At 43.7% G+C, this 21,442-nt stretch overlaps 1 protein-coding gene and 1 pseudogene across 1 annotated transcript in view; one reads left to right on the forward strand and one right to left on the reverse strand.

Moving 5' to 3' along the window:
- The window catches only part of GARNL3 (GTPase activating Rap/RanGAP domain like 3), a 164,101-nt gene that overhangs the window by 97,747 nt on the left and 44,912 nt on the right, over positions 1-21,442 (forward strand). Inside the window, 3 exon segments of the mRNA XM_075060474.1 lie at positions 1,651-1,725; positions 2,979-3,090; positions 3,866-3,964. Of these exon segments, the coding sequence (XP_074916575.1) occupies positions 1,651-1,725; positions 2,979-3,090; positions 3,866-3,964 (286 nt within the window).
- On the reverse strand, positions 8,281-10,218 carry LOC142045915 (NADH-ubiquinone oxidoreductase chain 1-like; annotated as a pseudogene).

The following is a 21,442-nucleotide window of genomic DNA, read 5'->3' on the forward strand; positions in this document are numbered from 1 at the left end:
CCAGATCATTTATGAAGATGTTGAATAGGACTGGTTCCAGTACACACACTTGGGGGACACCATTATTTACCTCTCTCCATTCTAAAAACTGACCATTTATTCCTATCCTTTCTTTCCTATCTTTTAGCCAGATACCAATCCATGACAGAACTTTCCCTCTTATCCCATGACAGCTTACTTTGCTTAAGAACCTTTGGTGAGGGACCTTGTCAAAGGCTTTCTGAGAATCTGTGTACGCTATATCCACCGGATCCCCCTTGTCCACATGCTTGTTGACCCCCTCAAAGAATTCTAGTGGATTGGTGAGGCATGATTTCCCTCTACAAAACCATCTTGACTCTTCCCCAACAAATTATGTTAATCTATGTGTCTGACAGTTTTGCTTTTTAGTAGAGTTTCAACCAGTTTGTCTGGTACTGAAGTCAGACTTACCGGCCTGTAATTGCCAGGGTCACGTTTGGAGCCCTTTTTAAAAATTGGCATCACATTAGCTATCCTCCAGTCCTTTGGTACAGAAGCTGATTTAGATGATAGGTTACAGATGACAGCGGTTCTGCAATTTCACATTTGAGTTCCTTCAGAACTCTTGGGTGAATACCATCTGGTCCTGATGACTTATTACTGTTTAGTTTATCAATTTGTTGCAAAACCTCCTCTAATGACACCTCAATCTGGGACAGTTCCTCAGATTTGTTACCTAAAAAGAATGGTTCATGTTTGGGTATCCCCCTCACATCCTCAGTTCTGAAGACTGATGCAAAGAATTCATTTAGTTTCTCCACAATACCCTTATCATCCTTAGTGCTCCTTTAGCATCTCGATCATCCAGTGTCCTATTGATGGTTTAGCAAACTTCCTGCTTCTGATGTAGACATTATTCCATAAGGAGGAATATGCTTTCTTCTTTTTATGCATTATTCAATCACTGTTGGTTCCATTTGACTATACGGTACTGAAATACTGGATTTTGATCTGATTGTGAAGCTCTTCCAATTATTGACAATATGGAAGGATAAACTAATTCAGATTCTTATTTGTCTTCTCACTACTACTTTGCGCAACACTGGTATTGTGTTCTGTATTATGAGCTAAGTATTTTTCAAAATCAGCATGCTTCTGTTGACCTGCATCTTGAAAGGTTTGTAATGCTGTTCATGACAAATTTGGGTTATATCATTCCACAAGAATGTGCAAATAGTGTCACTTAATGTCTTGAAATTCACTTTAAAAAATGTGACATTAACTATATAGGACCAGATTCTCAGCTGGTGTAAAGGGTGTAGTTAGCTCATGGACTTAATTTGTGGATGTGAGGACTTGCTATTATTTAAGGTTTTCTCCATTAATATATTTGCTATGTTAAGTTTTGTTTTTGCCAACAGCAGATATATATTGTCTGAAACCATATAATTTTCCAGCGTCTTACTGAACAGTTTAATCTCTGTTCAAAACACATGGAATGGCTGGTTTTCTTATAAAGAAATTATGTAATATGGCACAGAAATTCAGAGCTGGATCTATTGTAATTATAGTCTGAAATTGCTTCCCTCCCTTCCCCAATACTCAGTCTCCATATCTTTAGTATTTATTTATACATATGGTGTTACCAATTAAGAACACATTTTAAATGAAATATCTGTCTTGTTTAAGGCACTGAAACTGAAAACCATTGTGAGAGGAGATGCCCTAACTAGTTCAGCAACCACAAGCCTCTATAAAAAGGAGGTGAGTGGACATTTATACATGATAATGTGCAAAGTTCGCTCAAAATTATGGCTTTCTAGGTTCTACTGAATATGGGACTACATTCCAAATCTTATAATGCGTATATGTAATTTGATTCAGTAACAAGAGAAAACATTGACATTTTGATCCATGTATTGGTGCATAATATCAAAATGGTTCTGCAGATGAGGCCCAGTAAATGGATGGGTATGGAAACTATTTCTGAACTTAAAGCTGATTTCAGCAATCCCACTTTTGTTTGGGTGGAGAGGTAAATGAAAATGCCAGTTGATTTTTGTGTACATTTATGTGATACTTGTAACTTTTGCTTCATCCAAATAAAATCAAATTGCATTGTTGTATCTAATAAAGGGCCAGATTTTTCCTGGCCATAGTGTGGCTATGCAGGAGTGGAAAGTGCAAGGAGCACCTCTGTGCTCACTGCACAGAGGTCAGGTGCAGAAGCAGTCTCTGTGCTTGGAGAAATGCAGGGACTGCACAGTCTATGCCCCAGGGACATACAGCATCCTGAAGAGGTTAGAGAGAAGGTGGTGCCATGGTCTGGCACCTTTCTGCACCAGCCCATGAAGCTGGTCAGGTAGAGAAAGTTAAGTCATCTAAAGTGCTAGTACAGCATGTGCACTTCCCCTGCATAATTCCTGCTGGAGCTACTTGGAAGGGCAGCTTTGCATCACCTCTAGCACATGCCAGTGACTAAATGCCACAATCTGGACCATAGAGCATAAGGAAATTCCATATGAATGTTGATAAACATACCTTCTGGATCTGAACATTATTTCTGAAGCTGAAACACAAGGAGGTGTTTTCAAAGTGTTTGACTGGTTATCTGCTACATGTCACACTCAGTAGAGTCAAGCTGATGACCTCCCATACTTCTGGAAATTTACCCCAGATGGTTTATCTTGAAGTGAAAGAACATTCTGAATACCAAGTGCTGCCTCTTCCTGCACCTGCAAGATGTGACCTTTTTCCCAAAAGGAGATTCAGTTACCCAGTTGCACAAATGTAGCTTATATTTATTAACCTCCCAAACTGACTGAGAGAATTTTTGCCTGTCCCGGCAAACAGACCAAAGTCTGATATTTTTAACTCCAAAAGTGCAGCTTTGAGCATTCTGTCCTGCCAAAGATGTCCATGAGTTACTTTTCAGACATTGTACTTTAAATTTTCTCTGTTGATAAACTTTGTATTTCCTAGTGTATTTACCATACACTGCTTATATCGTTTCACAGCCGTGGGAGTCCCATTGTTTCTGCAGTAATTTCCCTCATGAAGTTGTTTGTGCGGATTCTTGGGGCCAGTCCTTGCTAGTTTCTACAGATGTTGGTGTCCTGCTAATAGATGGTTAGTGAATGATCCAGCGTTTGTCTACAGGTCAATATTTTTGTACCTGACAGTTTCAATCTGTGGTGCCTATGAGGATGTTAGCAGCTCTTCACTACTTAAGATAGTTTAAAGTCCACATCTGTTACTATATATCCTTATTGTGAGGGCTTTTATAACTTAATTGCAAAAATTTGCTCTGCACTAAACCTAGGCAAATCGGATAATCTTGGGAGCCCTGTTTTAGTGCAGACTTCTGAATATTTTATTGATTTCAGATGCTCTTTTCTTGACTGTCTGAGAGGACGTTTTATTAAGCCAAATCCAAGCTCAAGAGGTGTCCATGCAACCTGCTTGTACTTCACAGTCCTTGATGCTTCCACTGGGCCTGAGGCCAAAGGTGGCTGTGTACCATTTATGTAGACATCCAAGCCTGTTTCCTCCCTAGCACTGATTTTGTGACTCTCACCTCTTCCCTAGAATGCCATATATGACAGGCATGATTTTGAGGAATGAGATTGGGGGCAGTTGGTTCTCAGCAATTTTTCTCAAACTTTCCAAAAACTGTTCCTTTTAGGCTCTGTTTTTGCTATGTGATTCACATCAGTGGTAACTCCTTCTGAGAAGGAACTGCCATCTTTGGTACTGTATATAAAGTGGCAGTATGCCAGATGCCTCATTTTCACAGAAAAATAACCACATTTTTGTTACAAGAAACAAGATGCTTTAAAATCACTGGTCAGCAAATTGTTGTGTCAAAAATGTGTTCTAATTGGGGGTCATGTTTCCTTTCCAGATGGCCAGTCATCAGTGCAAGTATTTGATAAAACTCTCCAGGTGAAACAGATGCATGTGCTGGAAGCTTTGGACCTTTTGATTACCAGGGCAGACAAAGGTAGGATTCCTTACCTCTTGGTTCCAATATGAATGTGGTTGGCACACTGTTACTTTACTCATAGCTCAATAGAAGGTAACAGTTTATGCACTTGCCCTTTCAGAATGCTATTTCATTTTGTCAGTAATGCTCTTTTAAAAAGTTTTTTCCATTTCTACTGTATTTATTCCCTGGTCTCTCCCCTTCACCTGTCTTCTTGCTTCCCTACCCAGATGAATTTCTTTGACTATTTCTGATCCAATGGTATGTGAACAAGTTTATTAGTCAGTACTGGTGGAAGCCAATGTAACAATAACTGAAGTTATGAGACACTGGTGTTACACTTACACATCGCTTTGTTCCCACTTACCACTAGAGCTTCCAGCAGTATGAATATGCAACACCAGATCTATCATACAGCAGAAGCTACTTTTCCTTTGATGGGGAAATCCTCTTAGTTTTAAGTAATTCCTGCTTGTTGCTGGTATTGTAACTTTTTGGACCAAATCCTGCTTACCTTATTAACGCAAGTAATCCTACTGACTTTAGTGAGCAGGAGTCACCATCCTAGTTTACAGGCCTAAAGACCTATTAGAATTGGCCTCCATTCCAGTTACAATGGTCAGGAAACAAGTGAATTCAAGAGTTGAAACGTCTCGGTTTCTGTAGTTCTAATATCTGCCAAACTGCAAAGTTAAAATATTTTCTATAGAATTAAATAGATATTAAAGTGGGAACAAGTTCTTGGCAGTAGCTTTTCTACAACTCATTTTGATTTAACTCAGCTATATCATGAAATGTATATATTTACTTAGGTTCTGTCAATTATCAGAAGAAAGCCTGTAGTATGATGCGCATCCTGCCCCTGCGAAGTTTGGGTAGGATGGCACGGAAGCAGCAGGAGCAGGAAGCTCAACCACGGTGCGTGCCGGGGAGCGGCCAGGCACCGGATTCAACGGCCCTTGTGGGACTGGGATCGATGGTGCCGGGGGAAGTGCCGGTGCCGGGCGATCCGACTCAGATGAGCTCACTGGCTGTGGTGCAGATGGCACGGAAGCAGCAGGAGCAGGAAGCTCAACCACGGCGCGTGCCAGGAAGCGGCCAGGCACCGGATTCAACGGCCCTTGTGGGACCGGGATCGACGGTGCCGGCATTGTCGGTGCCGGGGCACGTGCCGGTGCCGGGCGATCCGACTCAGATGAGCTCACTGGCTCTGGTGCAGTTGGCACGGAAGCAGCAGGAGCAGGAAGCTCAACCACGGCGCGTGCCGGGGAGCTGAGCTCTGAGCTGGCTCTGGTGAAGTGGGCACGGAAGCTAGTCAGGAGCAGTAAGCTCATACCACAGTGCGGGGCGGTTGCTCGGGGAGCGCGGTCAGGCGACTGATTGGGTTGGCGTACCGGCCCCGCGGAGATCCTGGTATTTTTTGGGAGGAATCATATGGGTTGCCTTCGTGCGTGCCGATTCTTTTTATCGAGGGTCAGCTGAGCCAGGGTGTGTCTGGTGCTCGAGTTTTGGGTGTTTTGTGGCGTTAGGTCCATACTGGGGGATAGAGCTCTTTTCGGGGCGGTCAGGTGTCGCGGGGTATGGCACGAGTGTATTAGCAGGATTGCAGTGAGCATTGTAGTTGATGGCTTCACTCACTTTTAGATGAGTGCGGGCAGTGCCGGGGGTGAGCCCTGTCGGCAACTTGGGTTTGTTTGGTTAATGTTTTGTTTGTAGGAAGCGTGGCTTCCTCAACCTTCAAGAGTGATGGAAACGTGTGCCGAAGTAATCGACTTGCGGTCGCTTAGCGACGAGGCCGTGTGGGTGTCTCGTATTTATGAAGCTTTGGAGGGCAGGCAAGACTGCCGATGAGGAATGAGGACGCACGTATCCTGGCTCTGTCGCGAGTAGGTTTGCCAATCGCTTTCGTGCAGAAGGTGTATGGGTGCGAAATGAAAGTGCCGCTCCATTGTGGTTGTGGGTTTCGGCTGTAAACTGTTTGTGGGCAGATATGGGGGGTCACTTAATCGTAGGCGATCTCGCGTAGCCGAGGCACTGAAACTGTACAGTGTCTTAGATAGTACCGTTTGTGAGTATTTTTTCACTGGTCAGGAGGGGAGCGGCTAGTAACAGTAGTGCTCAGAGACGAGTCTGTATACTCCTTGGAGGCAAGGGATCTACATTTTATTTGGTGAGTGACTATATTTTTTTGTAATTGGGGTAATGTAGTTGGAGTGGTACCTTTTGGGTGGCGGGTGGTGATAGAGTGATGGTGCGCGGCGAATTGTTGGCATGGCGGGCATCAGGCACCGGTTGCAGGTGAAAGGGGCTCACTCTCCCCGAACCGACCGCTAAAGTATGCAGTTAAACTATCACTATTAGAGAACACGTATATGGATTATAAGCTGTAATTTTACAGATGCAGTATATTGAACAGTGTTAGACGAGTAGCATATGGGAAAGCGGAGGTCAGTGCTAAGCTGAGCTGCTCCACTGTTCCAAACGACCGAGGGCACGGGCGTGTACTAGTAAGTGAGACGGAAGGTGAGCGGGTTGGTCCAGCAGGGTATAGTATCCGGCAACAATACGCGGCGCCACTGGACAGGGGGCGCCCTGCCGAACCGGACCCACCGAGTGTTGCTAGGGTAAAAATCTTCCGACGAATGTGCACGCGGTGCGCACACACCTAACTGGAATGGATATGAGCAACACGTCTCGAAGAACAACAGTTACAAAGGTGAGTAACCGTCTTTTATATCAAAGTAAGATCAACATTAGAAATTCATTCAAATTCAACGGGATATGCTTCTAATATTCCTAAATGTTTATGACAGAGCACTATTAGCGATTTACCTCTGTTACGTCCTAGCTGGTGTTACACCTCTCTATATACTTTCACAATATGGAAATACAATACTAAAGAGGCAACTGTGACTCTCATGACTTTGAACTGTAGTGTCTGTTGGTAACTTTACATTTCTTTCATTAGGGTATAGTATAATGCAATCAGAGAATCACTTGTAGTATGAAACAAACATTCTCCACTGTCTATATCAAATCCCCTTAATATTTATTTATTATAAATTATGGAGTGAAGAGCATGGTAAGAATTTTGTCACAAGATTAAAAGCCACTGTTGACCCACCGAGTGTTGCTAGGGTAAAAATCTTCCGACGAACGTGCACGCGGCGCGCACACACCTAACTGGAATGGATATGAGCAAGCACTCGAAGAAGAACTTTAGGACATCATAAATTGACCTAGGTATTGTTCCAGGTTGCCCTGGTCTCTGTTATTGTGGACTTTATTTCAATTAGCATTCTCCTCTGTTGAAAAAAAGAGTACTTGACGACAAGAAGAAATTTTTGTTTTTAACTTTATAGCTAGCAGTTGTCTTTGTTGCCATAAAAATGACACACACGTCTTCCTGTTAAAGTAGCAGTACACAAAAGTCTACTTCACACTAGCCAACATTTGAAAAAACGTTAGTTTCTAGAGTATAGTTAATAGGGTGGGTATGATGGGAAGAAGAGTAGTGGAGAGTGTGATTATTGGGGCTAGATAAAGTTTTTGGTTAGTTTTATGGCATCATTGTTGTGAATAGTTAGTTGAATTTGGTGGTGGTGTGATGGTTGTATAGTTGGGTTTGGTTTAATCTGCCTCATCCACCGACTAGGGTGGATGTTAGCCCTACTGTTTAATAGAAGGGGTATGCTTAGGGATTGGGTAGTTATTACTAGTAGGGATAATGGGCTAGTTTTTGTCAAGTGGATAAGATTAGGGCTGTTGTTGTGGTGGTTCCTTGTAGTAATTCTGGTAGTCAGAAGTGGAATGGAGCTAGTCCTAGTTTGATAGCTAGGAATGCTGTCAGAATTGTGCATGAGATGTCGTTAGTTAGTTATGTAATGTTTCATTGGCCTAGTGTTCAGGCATTAATAATGCTAGAGACTAGGATTAGTGTTGAAGTGGTTGTTTGAATTAAGAAGTATTGGTGGCAGCCTCAATTGCTCATGGATGGTGTTGTTGGGCAATTAGTGGAATGATGGCTAGCCATCAGTTTCTAGTCCAGTTCATGCTAGAATTCAATGGTTGCTGGAGATTGTAAGTAGGGGTCTCATAATTAGGCTTGAAGTAATAATTACCCTTGTGTGTGGATTCACTAGTAGAAGAAGGATTTTAACCAACACTTTTGGGATATGAACCCAAGAGCTTAGTTAGCTGACTTTACTAGGATATAGTATAATGGAAATATGGGGAGTTTTGCTCTCTCTAGTATAGGTTCAAATCCTATTTTTCTAAGGAAATGAAAGAATTTTAGCCTCTCTTATTCACCCTATCAAGGTGATCCTTTAATTTCAGGCACGTGTCCTGTGGTATGGATGGGAGTCCTGAGAAGACCCCTGGTTGAGAATCAGTCCTGAGAAGGCAATTGGTATTGATATATGTCAAAGGCATAGTGCTAAGGTAAGTGGGAAGACGTTTTTTCATAGGAGATGCATTAGTTGGTCATATCGAAATCATGGGTATGAGGCTCAGTTGCATAGGAATTCTGCTGAAAGTAGTATGACTTTTGATGTTAATGAGAGGGAGAATAATTAAGGTGTGTTGTTAAGGGAGGCTGGGTTGAGGAATACGATAGCAGTAAGGGTATTTATTATTAGGATGTTGGCTTATTCTGCTAGAAAGAATCAGGTGAATGGACCAGCAGCATATTCAACATTGTATCCTGATACTAACTCGAATTCTCCCTCAATGAGGTTGAATGGTGTTCGATTAGCTTCTGCTCATGTGAAGGTGTATCATGTTGTTAGTGGTCAGGAAGAGAAGAGACGATGTGTTGGTTCTTGTGTGGTTCTAATGTTTGTATATTAAATGCTCCTGAAAATACGATTAGAGAAATTCTGAGGGTTACTTTGTATGAGATGGTTTGGGCTGCTACTCGTCAGGTTCCTATTAGGGCATATTTGGAGTTTGAGGCTCACTCTAATCAGAGGTTAGAGTAGACTGTGAAACTGGAGGGGGAAATTAGGAATAGGAGGCCTGAATTAAGGTCGGCTAGTGGAAAAGGTAGTGGTAGTGGGAGTCAAATTGATAGGGCTAGTAAAAGGGCTAGGATTGGGGCCAGGGTGAATAGTGCAAGGGATAATCTTAATGGATAGATTGGCTCTTTAATAAATAGTTTTACGCCATCTGCTACTGGTTGTAGTAGTCCATATGAGCCTACAATGTTAGTCTTTTCGTAGTTGTATATCCTAGGTCTTTTTGTTCAACTAGGGTGAAGAAAGCTAGAATATAAGAATGGCCACGCTGGGTTGACCAAAGGTCCATCCAGCCCAGTATCCTGTCTACTGACAGTGGCCAATGCCAGGTGTCCCCAAGGGAGTGAACCTAACAGGTAATGATCAAGTAATCTCTCTGCTGCCATCCATCTCCACCCTCTGACAAACAGAGGCTAGGGACACCGTTCCTTGCCCATCCTGGCTAATAGCCATTAATGGACTTAACCTCCATGAATTTATCTAGTTCTCTTTTAAACCCTGTTATAGTCCTAGCCTTCACATACCACTCTCAGGCAAGTGTAGTTCCAAGGTTATGTGCCGCTGTTGAGAACACTCTTTTATTTGTTTTAAGATACCTGTTGCTCATTAATTCATTTGTGCCTTAGTTCTTATATTATGGGAACAAGTAAATAAACTTTTCCCTTACTTCTCCACACCATCTCATGTATTTTATAATTTACCTCTGATCATTATCCCCCTTAGTCTCCTCTTTTCCAAGTGCTGAAAGTCCTACTCTTAATCTCTCCTCGTATGGTACCCGTTCCAAAACCCTAATCATTTTAGTTGCCCTTCTCTGAACCTTTTCTAATGCCAGTATATCTTTTTTGAGATGAGGAGACCACATCTGTACGGAGTATTTGGGATGTGGGCATATCATGGATTTATATAAGGGCAATAAGATATTCCCCGTCTTTTTCTCTGTCCCTTTTTTAATGATTCCTAACATCCTGTTTGCTGCTTTGACTGCCGCTACACACTGCATGGACGTCTTCAGAGAACTATCCACAGTGACTCCAAAATCTCTTACCTGATTAGTTGTAGCTAAATTAGTCCCCATCATTTTGTATGTGTAGTTGGGGTTATTTTCTCCAATGTGTATTACTTTACATTTATCCACATTAAATGTCATTTGCCATTTTGTTGTCCAATCACTTAGTTTAGTTTTGCTACAGCAATTTGGGTTGGGATTATATATATGAGTGGGGATATTAAACTAGAGGGTAGCATTTTCATAGTTGGAGAGGGGAGTTGAACCCCTAAGTACAGGGTTTAGGCTTTTTGCATTGATACCTGGCTTTGCCACCCCAACTTGGCCCTTTTAGAGGGGCTTGGTTATTCATTGTTCTTATTATTAAAGTTGATTTCACTAATATAAAAGAAGGCTTGTTTTGAGATATAGGCCTTGCCTTTTTGGTCCTTTTGTACTAGAAAAGGCTCAGTTATAGATAGAAACTGACCTGGATTACTCCAGTCTGAACTCAGATCACATAGGACTGTTAATCGTTGAACAAACAAAACCCTTGATAGCAGCTGCACCATCAGGATGTCCTGATCCAACAGTGAGGTCGTAAACTCCATTGTCTATAGGGCCTCTAGGAGGGGATTGTGCTGTTATCCCTGGGGTAGCTTGGTTCGGTGATCAAAGATATTGGATCATTTTGCCATAGGCACTTTGAGTTGTAGGTCTAGGTATAGAAATATGTTCTTTTTTCGAAGGTTTTGTTTTACTCTGAGGTCGCCCAACCAAAAATAGGGATCAAATACAATTGGATAGAAGTCAGGAGAGGGGGTGTTAGTAATAGTTGATCTGTATTTGAAGTTCCACAGGGTCTTATATTGTTCTCGCTTTTCCATGAGATTAGTTTAACTGATTATTTGTAAGAGACAGGTAGAACCTCGTTTGGGCATTCAAGTGATTATGCTATTGTAGCGGGGCGGGGTGAGGACTCACCAGCACGGCGCCTCCTGCTGGTCATCTCTGGAATTATCTCTTTCCAGCCCACTGCACCGTTTGTAGGCCGGTGTTTTGCCTGCCGCTGGCCACCGTGTCCCTCCCGGACCCTGGTGCCCCTTTTCTCAGAGTTCTGCCTTCTGCAGTAACCCACACTTTGGGTCTCCCCACCCAGGGGAACCCCCAACCCCCTATCCCCACCTTGTCTCAGTGGCTACTGCCAATCCTCATTTAGACCTTGCCTCAGTGGCTACTGCCAGTCCTTATCTAGTCCACACTCCCTGGAGCAGACTGCAGTCTGTAAACCAGTCATTCTCGGCAAGGGGGTTTTGGACCAGCTGCCTCTGCCTGTCTCTGGGCTGCCTCTCTGCAGCCCCAGTACCACTTTGTGGGCCCTTAACTAGGCCTGCAGCCTGGGGCTTTGCTAGGCCAGAGCTCCCCCAGCTCCCTCTGGCCTTCCTCAGCACTGCTCCACCCTAGATACCCTTCTCAGCTTCCCAGGCAGCCAGGTCCTTCTCTCTCAACAGCTAGAGAGAGTGTCTTTTAGCTCCTGGCCCACTGCCCTCTTATAAGGGCCAGCTGGGGGCTGATTGAGCTGGTCACAGCTGCGGCTGCTTCCTTAATCAGCCGAGCTTTCCCAGTTGAAGGCCTCTCCCAGGATGCTTTTAATCCCTCTTTATTCTAACCGTGCAAATGTAGCCCCACCACAGCTACATTTGCACGGTTAGAATACCGCGACCATTTAACAGTGTCACTGGACAGGCATTGCCCCCAGCAACAATATGTTTCTGGTAAACAGTCAAGCTTTTTATTTGCCTAGTTCTAGGATCCTTATGCTGCAAAGCATGGCTTGTCTTCTGAAACATAGAGCCTTGTTTCCCTAGCTCATCTTCTCTGACCTTGGCCTGTCCACCCCTCTTCCTTCTACTGCCCAAAACATCCAGTGGCCCTATGAGTCTTCTCCCAGTTTTTTGGATTTTTTTTAACCCCTCCTTTGTCACCTCAGTTTCTTTTGTCGTATTTGGGAATTGTCCACTCTCCAAACAGCCCACTGCAGACAAGTAGGAGGAAGTAGCCTCTCCCAGCTACGATAGCCTCCTTAGCATACTTATAGATTAGTCAAAGTACAGTTGTTAAGGTTAATGTGTCTCCATTGTCCCTGGTCTGGAAGAGATGTATTTAAAGCTTTGTCAGCATTGGTGAAGACACACAAATAAATTCATAGATTCTAGGACCGGAAGGGACCTCGAGAGGTCATCGAGTCCAGTCCCCTGCCCTCATGGCAGGACCAAATACTGTCTAGACCATCCCTGATAGACATTTATCTAACCTACTCTTAAATATCTCCAGAGATGGAGATTCCACAACCTCCCTAGGCAATTTATTCCAGTGTTTAACTACCCTGACAGTTAGGAACTTTTTCCTAATGTCCAACATAAATCTCCCTTGCTGCAGTTTAAGCCCATTGCTTCTTGTTCTATCATTAGAGGCTAAGGTGAACAAGTTTTCTCCCTCCTCCTGATGACACCCTTTTAGATACCTGAAAACTGCTATCATGTCCCCTCTCAGTCTTCTCTTTTCCAAACTAAATAAACCCAATTCTTTCAGCCTTCCTTCATAGGTCATGTTCTCAAGACCTTTAATCATTCTTGTTGCTCTTCTCTGGACCCTCTCCAATTTCTCCACATCTTTCTTGAAATGCGGTGCCCAGAACTGGACACAATACTCCAGTTGAGGCCTAACCAGCGCAGAGTAGAGCGGAAGAATGACTTCTCGTGTCTTGTTTACAACACACCTGTTAATGCATCCCAGAATCACGTTTGCTTTTTTTGCAACAGTATCACACTGTTGACTCATATTTAGCTTGTGGTCCACTATGACCCCTAGATCTCTTTCTGCCATACTCCTTCCTAGACAGTCTCTTCCCATTCTGTATGTGTGAAACTGATTGTTCCTTCCTAAGTGGAGCACTTTGCATTTGTCTTTATTGAACTTCATCTGGTTTACCTCAGACCATTTCTCCAATTTGTCCAGATCATTTTGAATTTTGACCCTGTCCTCCAAAGCAGTTGCAATCCCTCCCAGTTTGGTATCGTCCGCAAACTTAATAAGCGTACTTTCTATGCCAACATCTAAGTCGTTGATGAAGATATTGAACAGAGCCGGTCCCAAAACAGACCCCTGCGGAACCCCACTTGTTATACCTTTCCAGCAGGATTGGGAGCCATTAATAACTACTCTCTGAGTACGGTTATCCAGCCAGTTATGCACCCACCTTATAGTAGCCCCATCTAAATTGTATTTGCCTAGTTTATCGATAAGGATATCATGCGAGACCGTATCAAATGCCTTACTAAAGTCTAGGTATACCACATCCACCGCTTCTCCCTTATCCACAAGACTCGTTATCCTATCAAAGAAAGCTATCAGATTGGTTTCACATGATTTGTTCTTTACAAATCCATGCTGGCTATTCCCTATCACCTTACCACCTTCCAAGTGTTTGCAGATGATTTCTTTAATTACTTGCTCCATTATCTTCCCTGGCACAGAAGTTAAACTAACTGGTCTGTAGTTTCCTGGGTTGTTTTTATTTTCCTTTTTATAGATGGGATTTTTATAGATATGGAATTAGTTGATACAACAGTTCTCATAAGCACAATTTCTCAAGGTCAGCCAGAATTTTTAAGTTGTAGAAACAGATTCCCCAGATCATCAGTGTAGTTTAAAATGTTTTCCCCAGTCTTGACTGAAAATTACCAGTGATGGAGAATCCAGCACAACCCTTGGTAAATGTTTCCATTGATTAATTACCCTTGCTGTTTATTACCAAAAAAAAAAAAAGCACCTCATTTACGGTCTGTCTAGTTTCAATTTACAGCCATTGAATCGTGTAATATGTTCCTCTGCTAGACTGAACAACCCATTATTAAATATTTGTTCCCCATGTAGGTGTTTATAGACTATGATCAAATCATCTCTTAACTTTCTCTTTGTTAACTAAATAAATTGAACTCCTTGAGTCTTTCACTATAAGTCAGGGTTTCTAATTGTTTAAATAATTCTTATGGTTCTTCTCTGAATCATCTCTAATTTATCACCCTTTTTGAATTTTGGACACCAGAACTGGACAAAGTATTCCAGCAGTGGTTGCACCAATGCAAAATATAGAGGTAAAATAACCTTTCTACTCCTACTTGAGAATGCCCTGTTCATATACTCTTTTGACCACAGCCAGCACCTCTTGACTCCCACCACCACCACTTGGGGATCATCTAATACTCTTTTCCAATACCTGGAGTGCAATAGCCATGGACAAGTGGATGCTGAATGTCATCCACTCTGGCATTATGATAGAGTTTACATCCCTACCTTTTCCAAAATCTCTCTCCCTGCTTCGGGGCTGCTCTCAAAAGAATATTCTCAAACAAGAGGTGAACTCTTTATTGAAATGAGGAGTGATAGAACATGTCCCTCTTCAATACCAAAGGACAGGGTTTTTCTTAACTTTCTTCCTTGTATCCAAAAAGAAGAGCTGTTAGAGAGCAATCCTCAACCTCCGCCAACTCAACCACTTCATTTGTAAACTCAGATTTCACATGGTCAGATTGGTATCTATAATCCCATCTTGAGAAAAGGGCGTGTGGTTTACAGCTCTCAACATGAATGATGCCTACTTTCACGTAGACATTCATCTCACTTCTAGACACTTCCTCAGAGTCATGGTGGGTTCTGACTATTTTCAGTATAGAGTGTTCCCTTTTGGAATAGCAACTGGACCCAGAGCCTTTACCAAGATATTCTTGGTAGTGGAAGCTCATGGTCTCGTTGTCTTTCCCTACCTTGACGACTGGCTGTTTGTCACCAAGTCCCAGCAGGAAGCCTATGCATCAACTTCTATGATACTACACCGCTTGTCCTCACTGGAAGTCAGCATGAATGCTGAAAAATCTGTTCTCAGCCCCACACAATCTCTGGACTTCAGTGGCTCCACCTTGAATTCTTATCACCGCAAGAGCATACCGGGCCAAAAACAGGTTTCAGATCATAAACACCACCACAGTTCGGATCACAAATAATCCTTGAATCATCTTTGTTGCTTTTGTCCAGCTTGTCCTCATCCATCCTTCCATGAATCCAAGTTGATGCCACACCATTCTGTTTTGTTGCGAGCACAGTCTTTCCATTTCTGGCCAAAGAGTTTTGTCATTGGATTGGTCCAATGCGTTTTCAGTCTGCCCAGTGGTCACTTGTGGTCTCTGGGGATCCGGTCATTGATGCAGGTTGTCCACCTGTTGTCTTGCCTGCGGACTACATGACCTGCCCATCTTCACTTTGCATCATACATCACCTGCACTACATCAGTCACTCTGTACGCCTTCTGATCTCCTCATTCAGTATATGATCACGGAGTGATATCTTACACATTTGCCTTTCCACTGCTTGCTGGGTGACAGTGAATTTTTCTTCCTCAGCTTTCATTGTTGACCAGCTTTCTGCTCCATATATAATTGCTGGCAGAACAGTGGAGTTAAACAGTTCTTTTCTTTTCTTCATGGGCAGTTCATCATCTCTTTTAGACATCTTTATTTTGTTGAAATTTGCCCACCCTGCCTTTCTTCTCCTGCATTCCTCTTCAAATGAGTTGTCTCTGCTTAGTTGCTGACCCAGGTAAATATATTTGTCAGCTGCCTTGATTTCTTTCCCTTGAGTACCGGTCAATGATATGTCTATCTCTCTCCTCTGTGTCATATGGCCTCATTCACCTGTGACACTCCATTCCCATGACTTCACCTCTCCGAACCACCATCCCATGAACCTCATGGTAACAGTTCTAGTCAAAGTGGTGTCTTCCCTGCTATGGTGGACAAATCCTTATCAGATATGAGTGGGCATCCCCTTTCTCCCTTACAGACCATTATTACAGATCCCCATTAGGTTGGGAAGCCCACGTGAGCAGCCACAGCACAAGGTATCTGGACATCTTGAGAGTCCAGGATCTACATCAATATCCTGGAGTTGTGAGCAGGATATTGGAAGACATGTGAGTCCTTTCTTTCATTCATCCATGCTCACTATGTTCTTATAATGACAGTTGTTACGACTATCTTCTACATCAACAAGCAGGAAGAAGTGAGATCAGTCTCCCTGTGTGCAGAATCAGTCAGTCTCTGGAACTGGTATATCAGCAATCGAATCAAGCTATTGGCAGTATACCTTCTGGGGAAGCAAAATGTGATTGCAGACTTCCTCCCCAGACATTTTGCAATCAACAACAAGTGGGAGCTCCACAACTGGGTATTGCACACTATTTTCACTCTGTGTGGAATCCTAGCCAGAGATATGTTCATCTCTCAAGCAAACAGGAAATGCACCAAGTATTGCTCCAGAGGAGCCCTAGATCACCTCTCCCACTCCGGGAACCTTTAGCTTCCTGCTCCAGGTCTCTCCTTTCCATGAAGATTGCTTTCCTTGTAGGTGTTACCTCAGCTGGAAGAGTTAGCAAGCTTAGAGCAATGATGGCAGAGCCTTCTTACACTGTATTCCATAATGATAAGGTTTCTTTTCATCTATACCCCAAATTCACTCCTGAAGTAGTTTCAGAATTTCACTTTAACCAATCAATTCACTTGCCTGTGTTCTTCCCAAAACTGCATATTTCTGCAGAAGAACGAAGACTCCACTCCCTCAATGTTCAGTAGACCTTGGCCTTTTACCTGCAAAAAACCAAAACCCATCAGGAAATCCCTGAGACTATTCGTCACTATATCAGAAAGAATCAGGGGGTGTGCTGTCTCCACCCAGAGAATCTCCAAATGGATCTCTGGCTGCATTCTACTCTGCTATTAGCTATTGAACCTTCCCCAAACCCCACTGAGATAAGAGTGCATTCCACCAGAGCAGAAGCAACAACTGTAGTATCACTTCTGGAGGTACCCCTCCATATCTATGAAGCAGTCACACGTTTGCAAGACATTATGCCTTGGTACAGGACTCCTCTGCCTCCTCTGGAATGGCAGTCCTCCACTCAACTCTGCTTTCTACATCCTTGCACCTTCCTCTGACTTAGGTACTGTTTGTCGGTCACCCACAGTGGAATATAATAGGATCATTACTTGAAGAAGAAAGGGAGGTTTACTGACCTGTAGCTGAAGGATCTTTGAGATTCATGGTCCCTATCTGTATTCTACTGCCCGCTCTCCTTCTCTTCTGTTTTGGATCTTATCTGATTCATGGTAGAGAAGGAACTGGAGAGGCGATCAGTCCACTCCACCCTCTGTCTCCTTTGAGAGGGGCATGAGGTGAACCAGGGTGCATGTGCAGACCAGCAGACATAACTTTCAAATTCTTCAGCTCCTGGTACATGGTGTGCATGCGTAACCCACCATGGAGTACAGATAGGGATTACCCATCTCAAAGAACCTCCAGTTACAGGTCAGTGCTCCAGATAAGGAGTGAGTACAGTGTTGTTACCAGGGGCTTTCATTCTGCAGTGGAATCAAGGCCTCCCATATGCCTTTCTATCAATTCTCCAAATCCCCAGAGAGATATCCAAAGTGAAATGAGGGCAAGCTGCGAACATTCTTATGACTTTCTACTGTTCAAGACAGTTTTGGCTGGTAGACTTGCTGCATATGTCCATTCAACTACCTGGACCTGATTTCACAGGCCAGATACTTCATCATCAGATACACCACCCAGACACAAAGTCCCTGCATCTAACAGCCTGGACGTTGGTTGCTTAAGTATCATGCACAGGGTCTTCTTCATTTAACCAGACATCCTGATACAGAAGAGGAAGACTCCATCAGAAGGACTTACTTGCCAAAAAAGGAAGAGGTTCTCTATGTGGACAGCCCAACATTGCCTGGACCCTATGGAGACTATGATACTGAATGTCCTTGTCTACTTGGTACATTTCAAGCACTCCAACATTTCATACAGCTCTATTGAGGTCCACCTTTCACCAGTCTCAGCTTGCCATCTGTCTGTCCGGTTGTGCTCTCACATGATGGTATTGAAGTTCCCAAAGGGTTTATTATATTAACCATCAGCCAGGGAACCTGCTTCTGCCTGGAACATCAACATTGGAGCTGCCCATCATGTTGCTGTGAGGGGATGCCAGGTCTGTGGGTCCCTGGATCTCTGAGTATTTTAAGCCTCTAGAGTCAAAATGGGGTTCTCAGCCACCACTGAGAACAGCCTACTTCCGTCCTCTTTGGAACTCCCCTTCAAGTAGTTAAAGGCTGCTATCTAATCTCCCCTCACTCCTTTCTTCTGCAGACTAAATAACTCCAGTTCCCTCAGCCTCTCCTCGTAAGTCATGTGCCCAAGCCCCCTAATAATTTTCGTTACCCTCCGCTGGACTCTCTGCAATTTGTTCACATCCCTTCTGTAGTGGGGAGACCAAAACTGGACGCAGTACTCCAGGTGTGGCCTCACCAGTGCCGAATAGATCTTCCCTTGATCTGCTGGCAATGCTCTTACTAATACAGCTCAATATGCTGTTGGCCTTCTTGGCAACAAGGGCACATTGCTGACTCAAATCCAGCTTCTCATCCTCTATAATCCCCAGGTTCTTTTTACGAACGGCGCTTAGCCAGTCAGCTCCAGCCTGTAGTGGTGCCTGGGATTCTTCTTTCCTACATGTAGGACTCTGGACTTGCCTTGTTGAACCTCATCAGATTTCTTTTGGCCAATCCTCCAATTTGTCTAGGTCATTCTGGACACTATCCCTACCTCCAGCATCTCTACCTGCCCCCAGCTAGTGTCATCTGTGAATTTACTGAGGGTGCAATTCATCCCATCGTCCAGATCGATTAATAAAGATGTTGAACAAAAACTGGCCCACAGACCAACCCTTGGGACACTCCACCTGATACCAACTAGATACCAACTGCAACTAGACATCGACCTGTTGATCACTACTGTTGAGACTGACAATCTAGCTAGCTTCTATCCACCTTATAGTCCTTCATCTAGCCTATTACTTCTTTAACTTGCTGGCAAGAATACTGTGGGAGGCATATCAAAAAGATTTGCTAAGTCGCAGATATATTCACATCCACTGCTTTGCCATACCACAGAGCCAGTTTCTTATCATAGAAGGCAATCAGGTTGGTCAGGCATGCTTGCCCTTGGTGAATCCATGTTGACTGTTCCTTATCCCTCCTCTTCTCCAGGTACTTCAATGGATTCCTGAGAACCTGCTCTAATGATTTGTCACGGACTGAAGGAGGCTGACCATCTGTAGTTCCCTGGTCACTATATTTGCCTTCTTTCAATCATCCGGGACCCCCTCGGTCGCCACAAATTTTCAAGATAGTGGCCAGTGGCTCTGCAATCACATCAGACAACTCTCTCAGTACCCTTGGATCATTAGATCTGGACCCATGGACTTGTGCATGTCCAGCTTTTCTAAATAGTCCTTAATCTGTTCTTCACACTGTGGCTGCTCACCTCCTCCCATACTGTGTCGCCCAGTGCAGCAGTCGGGAGCTGACCTTGTCTGTGAAGACCGGCAAAAAAAGCACTGAGGAATTTCAGCTTTCCACATCATCTGTCACTGTTGCTCCCCTCTTTCAGTAAGGGTTCCACACTTTCCTTGACCACCTCTTGTTTGCTAACATACCTATTGTCATAAGTAGATAGGTAAGGTAAGGGTTAATTTTCCTTTACTGTAAAGGGTTTACAAAGGGAACCAGAACACCTGACAGAGGACCAATCAGGAAACAGGATTTTCAAAGTAAGGGTGGGAACCTCTGGAGGTTTTGGCTTTTTTCTGGGTCTTGTGTTTCTCCCAGCTATGAGGAAACAGCTTTCCTGCTAACATCCTATTTTTTCTAATATTCTCCTACGAAGTGTGAGTACAAAGGCAAATAGCTGCTTATATCTGCCTTGTGTTGTATTTAATGGGTGTGTTGTACTGTGCGGACTGGTTTATGGGCTATCTTTATAAAATCAGACCGTTTATTCATATTTTCTTAAAGCAGAGCCTGTATTGATTTCTTAATGCAGTATTATTGTTCTGTATTTTCTTCTTTTTTTTTTTTATAAAGTTTTTTTTTAACCTGGTTGAGGTTTTGGTTTTCTCTGGTGAGGCTACAGGAAAGGGGAGTAGAAAATCGCTTTATCATTAGCTTTACTAGATTTGAAGGCACGCCTCAGGGGGAGGGTATTCCCCTCTTTGTTTGGCCTTTCCAAGGAGCTTGAGTACTGCATGCCCAGGCTCACCCAGGGAGGGAAGCGGGGGAGCGACGCATACGATGGAGACAAGGGGGAGGAACTTGTTTTCCGTTGCGAGATAGGAGACCCAGGGGTCTGGGGTCCTGGGGGTCTTCCCCCAAGGAAGTTGGGAGTCCACGGGGGTCCCCAGGAGTATTGGGGAATTCGCAGGCTGAATAAAGCCTAATCTAATCTGGTGGTCAGCGGAAGTTAATCAACTGGTATGAGTTTGGGGGAGGTTCAAAGATAACCCAGTATGTTGCTCTAAGTCAGATTTGAGACAGACGTTTATTTACATGGAGCAGCGTATGGCGAAATACGATCCAAAAGCCACAAGCTACATTAATTTTTCTTTTTTTCTGCTATGGATTACGCAGGAAACAAGGGGTTGTTTTAAAAGTAGCCAGAGAGAAGCTTTTTTTCTGCCTGCTTTTTAGCAGCTTGCATTTAAGCAGAGTCATTAAAGGAACCATTCGACAGGTCTTCTGTTAAACAATTGGGACTTAAGTATACAACAGCCAGCACACGCACACAGGTGAATACGTGGGCCTTTTGTTTGGTTCAATTGCCTAAATCAGACAGAGCCAGTAGCAAGGCACAATCCAGTTCTAGGCAGATCTTCAAGAGGCAGAAAGCCGAGCAATCATGGGGACAACCACCAGAGGCGACCACAAGCACAAGAACCAGGACCATGACTTCCAAGGACGAAACAAACGAAACATCGCTGAACCAACATCTATGGAAAAAAACTTCATGATCTTGAAATTAAACAACAGGAGATGGAACTAAAAGAAAGGGGGAACAATCAAACTGGCAGCACAAAAAGAGAAACAAGCGCCATAGAGGCAGCCCACAGAAACAAGATTAGAACTCCAGGAGAGAAACACCACAAGAAAGGAAGAGTAGGACAAACAGAGAAGCGATGAACTGGAAGTAGAACAGGCTAAGCTCAGGGTCCCACAAATCCTACCACCGCTCCGCGCCAGTTGCTGGTTCAACCACACAGGAAATCTTCCCAACTACAGGCGAGGTGATGACACGAGACTCTTTCAGAACTTTTAAAGGCCTGTCTTGGGTACAAGATCCACAGACCAATACTGCCAGAGCTAAGGCACACCTCAGTGGACCTTGGCAGACGTGGTGGCTGAATGCCACGGGACCGAGAGGACGAGTATTAACTGTTCTAACCAGTGGCCAGATCCGAGATGGGATAACCCCGGATCACGCCCGTCCGGCGTTCAGAAACCAAATGTGAAACCGAGGTCCTTCAAACACGCCTTA

This window comes from Chelonoidis abingdonii, chromosome 24 (assembly GCF_003597395.2).
Source record: "Chelonoidis abingdonii isolate Lonesome George chromosome 24, CheloAbing_2.0, whole genome shotgun sequence".
Lineage (NCBI taxonomy): Eukaryota > Metazoa > Chordata > Testudines > Testudinidae > Chelonoidis > Chelonoidis abingdonii.